The sequence below is a fragment of the Piliocolobus tephrosceles genome, chromosome 1, assembly GCF_002776525.5.
Source record: "Piliocolobus tephrosceles isolate RC106 chromosome 1, ASM277652v3, whole genome shotgun sequence".
Lineage (NCBI taxonomy): Eukaryota > Metazoa > Chordata > Mammalia > Primates > Cercopithecidae > Piliocolobus > Piliocolobus tephrosceles.
The window spans coordinates 85,441,915-85,449,600 of record NC_045434.1 but is presented as its reverse complement, the minus strand read 5'-3'; the positions used below and the strand labels follow the sequence as shown (position 1 = coordinate 85,449,600).

At 44.7% G+C, this 7,686-nt stretch overlaps 1 protein-coding gene across 1 annotated transcript; it reads right to left on the bottom strand.

The window, feature by feature from the left end:
- Nucleotides 1-1,484: 1,484 nt before the first annotated feature.
- TXNIP (thioredoxin interacting protein) lies at nt 1,485-6,004 on the bottom strand. The gene is made up of 8 exons (XM_023198644.1): nt 5,394-6,004; nt 4,779-4,851; nt 4,518-4,665; nt 4,302-4,404; nt 3,912-4,168; nt 3,648-3,804; nt 3,383-3,534; nt 1,485-2,951 (listed from the first exon to the last, which is right to left on the bottom strand). Exons 1-8 carry the CDS (start codon nt 5,641-5,643, stop codon nt 2,916-2,918), a joined length of 1,176 nt encoding a protein of 391 aa, XP_023054412.1. The 5' UTR covers nt 5,644-6,004; the 3' UTR covers nt 1,485-2,915.
- Between the last annotated feature and the right edge of the window lie 1,682 nt (nt 6,005-7,686).

Here is a 7,686-nt window from a genome sequence, read left to right as displayed (position 1 = left end):
GTAATCTAGAACTTCTGGGCTTGCCTCAGCTTCGTGAGTAGCTAGGGCTATAACACCCTACATTGATTTCATGTAGAATTTTCAGGTGCCTGTTATTTGGAATTAGTTTGTGGAAGTCCTCAGAAAAGCCAGTTCCCCAAATAAGGGCCAGGACCAGATATGTGCAAAGATTTAAATTAGCCATCCCAGGGTCTCTCACCTGTCAATTCTTTAGGAATGAAAATCACTGCCAGGCGTGGTGGCTCACACCTGTGAGCACTTTGGGAGGCTGAGGCAGGTGAATCATGGGAAGTCAGGAGTTCAAGACCAGCCTGGCCAACATGGTGAAACCCAGTCTCTACTAAAAATACAAAAATTAGCTGGGCAAGGTGGCTCATGCCTGTAATCCCAACTACTCAAGCGGCTGAGGTAGGAGAATCGCTTGAACCTGGAAGGCAGAGGGTGCAGTGGGCCAAGATTGGGCCACTGCACTCCAGCCTAGGAGACAGCAAGATTCTATGTCAAAAAAAAAAAAAGAATGAAAATCACACCAATTAAACATGGGCTTGTTTAATCCCATTTAGACAATTACTAATAGTAGTAGTACTCTACTACTATTACCCTACAAGGAACAGGAACCACCAAAGCATCTAAGGGATGAGGGTGGAGTTGAATAGTTAGCAAACGTTTACTGAGTTACGGGCTTGAATAGGAATTGTGAAAACAAAAAATGGTTAGCTGCCTCCAAAGAATACTCCTAGCTCTATAACCTCTTAAGTCCTGAATAGTTATCCTTGTTAGTATATAAATAAAGTTTACACTGGGAAGAAACTTTATGATAAAACCAAATTATGAAAAAGGGATCTTCAGCCGGGTGTGGTGTCTCATGCCTGTATTCCCAACACTTTGGGAGGCCAGGGCCAGCAGATCACTTGAGCCCAGAAGGTTGAGGCCACCCTGGACAGCATGGCAAAACCCCAGTTCTACAAAAAGTGTAAAAATTAGCTGAGTGTAGTGGTGTGCGCCTGTAGCCCAGCTATGTGGGAGTCTGAGATGGGAGGTTCACTTGAGTCCAGGTCAAGGCTGAGTGAGCTATGATCATGCTACCACACTCCAGCCTAGGTGAGACTGTCTTAAAAAAAAAAAAAAAAAAAGGAACCCCTACTCTTTTCTTTCAAATTCCCTCGTAAACATCATTTCCCTGTATTTCAAGAACTCATGAACTCCAAAACTGAAGGAATTTAGTAATGATTAGCTATGGACTTGGAAAACTAGACAACCAGAAAATCCCAGTATAGCTCTTCAGTGAATCTGAATGAAACATGCCTCAATTGTTTCCCTCTTCACCTCCAGCCCCCACTCTGCCGACATTCCTTAGGGTCCATAGGGAGTGTTTTCTCCACGAGGTTTTCACTGGTGTGGATTGTTAAGTACAGGAAGACTCCTTTAGGCACACCTTCTTTCCAAAAGCTTCTCCAAAGCCATCTCACAGACATTTTTTTTTCCCATTAAAAAAAACTTTATTTTTATTTTTTACAAGAATATCCCCATCTGGGGTAAAAATATATCTGGTGAAGTACAAAATATAGTCTTTACCATACAAAAAGATACATAATACAAAAACATGAAACCACCTTCAGTCCACACTTTCTGGCTGCAGTAACTCTCAGAAAAGGGTGGAGCTCAGTGCTCTGACACAGGACAGTGAACAAAGTGCTATGGCTGAGAGTGACTGAGCAAGTGCTGGCAGCTGCAGTGAGAGAGGGGCCAATATCCCTATCTCCTAACACAGGGCAGGAAGGGGGTTCGCAGGGCTTTTGTGAAGACCTGCCCTCTAGTGTCTCATGGCAGTATATTTGGAGGTTCTGATCAGTGTTGGGCATTTTGATCGAGAGTTCCTCCTTGGGTTTGGAGAAGTCACAGTGGGCAAGGCTGACAGCAGCAACCCTTTCACATGATTTGAGTCTTAGAATTATGTAATTCTGTACATTGGGGCAATCTCAAAAGTAGTTAACAGTTTTTTTTTTTTTTCTTTTTGTCTTTGGGCTTACCCCTAGAGACATAGTAGACGAGTTTCAGCTTACATTGAAGATGGCGGAAGGGGGGAGGACAAAAAAATTTGACAGGAACTAAAGTGCTAAGAACATCACCTTAGAATCAATTCCAAGGACTTGCATGAAGAGAAAAATATCCTCCCATATGAAAATATTTGCAATAGGAGAACACAGTGCAATAGGCTCCAAAAATGGCTTTTAAGACCTTTGGTGGGGCACAGTTACTACTGCTTTAAAAGCCACGTTAAAGTATACTCTAAGCAAAGATGACCATAGAGCAGCTAGCTTCTTTTTTTATAATCACAAAGAAAGCTCTCTCCAAATGTCCATCAAATCAGCCCTAGAAGGTTATTCTGTTTTTTCTGCAAGTGCACAAAGGGGAACACTGATTTTAAGAACCTCCTTTTCCCAAAGTTTTGGCCACAATTTCCCTTTTCATCTTCCTAGTTTGCTAAATTGGCTCTTCTCCACATGATAGATACATAAGTTCAAGGTCCAAAGTGGTTATCACAATTTGCACAAAGCCTCCAAGAAACCTTGAAAAGCTTATGCCAGGAGGCCATTTTTACCTGACCCGAAACTACCCAAAAGGCAATTTTCAAGGTGATCTGAGAAAATGGATGGGCCTGAGTTTTTCTAGCTGTTTTTAAACCCATCCAACAAACACCCCTGTATCACAACATCGGCGCTGGCTGAGGATGAGTCCACATCCTTTAAGGCCCAGGAGATTGCCTGCTGACCACTTCCTGCATTGGGAAGTCAGAGGCTAAGGTGGATCCACACTCCATTGCAGAAACTATTAAAGTCTCTGAAAAGGTGAGAGTCCAGGAAGAGAGACAAAAAGAAACAAGTAGGTAAAGCTGCTTCTTTTCTTCCACATGTTCACTGCACATTGTTGTTGAGGATGCATGGATCCACCTAAAGGAAGAAACAGACTATTTCAGTTCAGGTAAGAACTAAAAGAACAAACCAGTTTAGCAATCCCTCTAAGTCAACTTTTTTTTTTTTTTGAGACGGAGTCTTGCTTTGTCTCCCAGGCTGGAGTGCAGTGGCGCGATCTCAGCTCACCGCAAGCTCCATCCCCCGGGTTCACGCCATTCTCCTGCCTCAGCCTCCCGAGTAGCTGGGACTACAGGCGCCCGCTACCACGCCCGGCTAATGTTTTGTATTTTTAGTAGAGACCGCGTTTCACTGTGTTAGCCAGGATAGTCTCCATCTCCTGACCTCGTGATCTGCCAGCCTCGGCCTCCCAAAGAGCTGGGATTACAAACGTGAGCCACCACGCCCGGCCAGTCAACTTCTTATAGAAAGCTTAGGACAAATTTAACAGTAAATATGACAATTCTCACCTCAGTATAAGTAGGTGGTGGCATGAACTTGAACTCAGGCGCATACATAAAGATAGGGCTGTCTTGAGCACCATCCATGTCATCTAGCAGAGGAGTGGTGGGGCTCTCCAATCGGTGATCTTCGGGAATGACATCCATATAGCAGGGAGGAGCTAGAAAAGAAAATATGGCCACGTAAGAAGCCTGCCCAAGAAATGCTGGACCATCACAATTTTACAAACCCAGGTAGACCAGAAATGAAGAAAAGACATTAGGTCTGGCTCACCTTCTGGGGTATCAGGGATATTCAGATCTACCCAACTCATCTCAGAGCTGGTCCGGCTGGCCATGCTAGATGTTCTGCTGCTTAGACCTGATCTGCTGCCAATTACCAGGGGCAGGTCAAGGATGACCTTCTTGGATCCAGGAACGCTAACATAGATCTAGAAAAGGAAGATGGTAGTTTGTTAGACCAGAGCTCCGGAGAAACAAGACAGTTATGGTAACAGATGAACAATTTCTCTGCTGAACCCACCCTGCATCTACTCACCAGTAAGGAATATTCAACTCGAAGAATGTTGCAGCCCAGGATAGAAGGCCTGATCTTCTGAACCCGAAGGCTCTTTCCACGCCAGGATGCACATGTCCCTGAAATAATATGATTGCCTCTGACTGATGACAACTTCTGAGTCAGCACCTTGGTCTGGCCATTGGCAAGGTAAGTGTGGCGGGCCACAATGGCAGCTTTGGGGACCACAATTCGGGAACATGTATTCTCAAAGTCAGCATGGATGGAAATCTCATCACCTAGCAAAGAGAAAAAATGAAAACTTACTGATACTCAGTATAGTTAATGACATTTCCTCTACCCCAGTCCCATGCCCTTGTCCCTAAACCCAGTTCCTATTATATCTGTCTGCCATAAGCACTAGGATTTTACCTTCACAGAATCCTTTTCTGTCAATTCGAGCAGAGACAGACACCCGCCCATCAGGAATGAACATGCAGGAAACTTTCTTTTCCTTTTTAGCAGACACAGGTGCCTATGTAGAAGGGGACAAAAAGGTGTTTTGAGATGCTTCAATCTGATGCCCAAGACATCTTGATTTATCATCCCTGTGACCCAGAAGAATATAATCTTTAAAACAAATCTCACCATTAAATCAGGGGTATTGACATCCACCAGATCCACTACTTCAAAGTTTTTCTTTGTCTCCTGAGTTGGCTGGCTGGGGCGGTCAAGAAAAGCCTTCACCCAGTAGTCTACACACCCATATTTTCCTTTGAAGGATGTTCCCAGAGGCCTGTGTCAAGAAAATGAAAATTTTTAAATGCTCTCCAAGGAACAGTAAGTGATCAAAGGAGGACAAGGTATTTTAGACAGAAAAGTTCAAAGATGCACTTAGCTGATATTTACCCCTGGGGAAGCTCAAAGCCGAACTTGTACTCATATTTGTTTCCAGGTCTCATGATCACCATCTCATTCTCACCTAAAGGGAAAGAAAATCGAGTAGCCATTAGGCTTCCTGTTACACTTAAAATGCATCTGTGTGATAAGGAATGCTTGGGTGGCATGCAAGGTATTGAAGTACCCCCAATTTCATCCCAGAGATAGGTATTTTAATCATCCCATGTTGTTCTTAAAGAGAAATTCTGTTGTATTTTGTTGGGCAGCAAATTCTCAAGTTGCCCTGAAATGCTTTTTAAGATTCACCCAGGACAGTTCTCCACTAACATCTCAAACAAGAAGGAGGCAAAGAATAAGCAACTAATGCACATGTAAGATTTTTAACTATCCGAGGCAATGCCCCTCAGAATCACCTTTAGGACACAGCACCATAAAAAACTGTACAAACCACCCCCTTTTTTGGGGGGGGGAGAATGTCTGCAAATTAGAAAAAAGGAAGTAACAATGTGTAATTCACACCACTCAAACTGAGCAACTTAAAACATTTCGTATAGATTTGTGTATTCCTTTCAATTCTCTTCTCTAATCAGCTTTCACCCTCCAACAATGAATTGGGCCGCTTACCTGTTGGCTGGTCTTCCGGAAGAAGCGTGTCTTCATAGCGCAGGTACTCCGAAGTCTGTTTGCACTGCTGGGATCCCTGCATCCAGAGCACTTTGGCCACTCCGCAAGCAAGGATCCTAACGGCTTTGACACGAGTAACTTCACACACCTCCACTATCACCCGGCCAGCCACCTTCTCGCCACTGCCATACACCTTTTCAGGGTCATTAAAGACCACCTCAAAAGACTTGATCTTCTTGAACATCACCATGATGGGACTGAGTTGGTTTGAGAGTTAGATAAGACCGTGGAAGAATTAAAAAAAAGCACCAAATCGAGGAAACTCTTTTACAGTAAATTATTTCACTCTTCCTAAGGAATGAAGATATTCTTAAGCAATTTGAGCTTAAAAATAAGATTTAAACAAATGAATTTTAACTACTAGGTTTTCGAAAAGGCGTCCAAAAAATTTACGCCGCTGGTTACACTAAGCGATTTCAGAGAAAAAGTCTTCTTTCCCCCGATTGCTGGAGAAGAGATCTGATATCCGCACGCACCCCTTCACAGAAAAAGCGAGGTTAGTTTCAAACAGCAGGCGGAAACGGCTCTATATAGAAGCCCCGGCCAGAAGAGCCACGCGAGCGCTGGGCCCGAGGCTCGTGCTGCCCTCGTGCACATCCCTCCCATTGGCTGCCCGGTCCTTGTTTACCAGGAGCCCGACCAATCAGTGAGATCGCTGAGGCGCGTGGACACGGTGTGCTCCTGGCGGGGAAAATGGTTGTTGTGCTCCCGGGCGGCGCAGGGAGGGGGGAAGGAGAGGAATGGGGGGAAGGAGAGGAATGAGGGGAAGGAGGGGGATGTTGAGTCTTCACCCGGGCCCAGTGGAAGGAGGATCCCACTGACCCTAAAACCTAGCCAGGGCGACAGGCCATCGGAGGGCGGGTGTGGACGTTTCTGGTCTGAGAGCGGTGTTTTGAGGTAAAAAGAAAATGTGCTTATGAGGGAATTTTATGCCTAGTCTTAGCCAGTGCAATTAGAGTCTGTCGTTTATTCATGGCTCGTAAATAGCAAGGTGTGAAAATCCCATAGCTCCAAGAATACTTTTAGGTTTGGGGCCGTGGAGCGCAGAATGCTTGGTGTTACTGTTAAGGAACAGCCCCTTTGTCCTTCTCTTGCCCCGCATCCCTATTAAATGTAAAAAAACACCACCATCCCTGAGGGAAAGGAGAACGTTCAGGCCTCATTGCGGCTGTGGGACTGATGTCTTCTCCTTCCGGTTCCAATCCCTTGGGGCTAGGGCTGGGGGCTGCGTGCCTGTGCTGTTCGTCACCCCCCGCCCCTTGTACCCTCTCTTCCGTTCTCTCTGTTCTCTGGCACGGAAATAGGACAGGCGTGTTTACATCCTGTTGCTTATCCTGTTATCTCTTCAATTTCTGCCTGCAAAGTTGGGGAACACTTTGTGTTTCCCATTTACATTACCTCTTTAGTGAGGTGTGTCCAGGCGCTGATAATCTCGCACTCCCTACCTGCTTCTGGAGGAAAAGGAAGGGGTGGGGGGAACAAGGATGCTTCACTTTTTTCACTTTCTTCCAGAGTTATGTTCACTCTTTCTTGTCTCCCTCCCGTCTCCCAACTCACTAAATCAAATGTACATCCATAAATCTGGTTAAAAGCAAGAAAGTCCTCTTGTTTATATCCAAATTTCCAGCGGAGAGATGGCCACACACCTGTTTGAAGGAACAATTTTTAAAAATATTTTCAAAGGTTTTTCCCTAAACGGTTTAGAAAACAGAAGGAAAAGAGAAGAAAGATCGGTCACCAGAGCACTATAAATTCAAGCCAGAAGAGACCCTACCCTCCCTTTGTTGGTTTCATTCTTTGTTGGTTTCGTTTGGCCAGCTGTCAGATGGATTTTCCCCTGCTGGCTGTGAGATGCTTTAGGAGCTGAGTACTGAGAACTTACTCTTAAATGTAATAAGAAAAACCTGTATGCAGAAGTGCAGGGATTCTTCCCCCTTTTCTTTGATTCATAGACCCTTCCCATATCTGTGCTGGGGTATCAGAAGATTATTATTTCATTCCTTGGGCTGGAAAGAGGAAGATAATGTCCCAAGATTGAGATGGGGAAGTAACTAAGAAGCATTCAAGTACATTGAAACCCTACCCAATCAGCAAAAAAGAAACCTATTCATTGCTGTTAAGGAGACTTCTTCCTTCCTCAGACACCCTAGCTGGATTGCCACCCCAAGGCTAACAAGTTACAACTCAACGCCAATATTAAACAAGCTCAAGAATAGGCATCATGAGTCTCTTG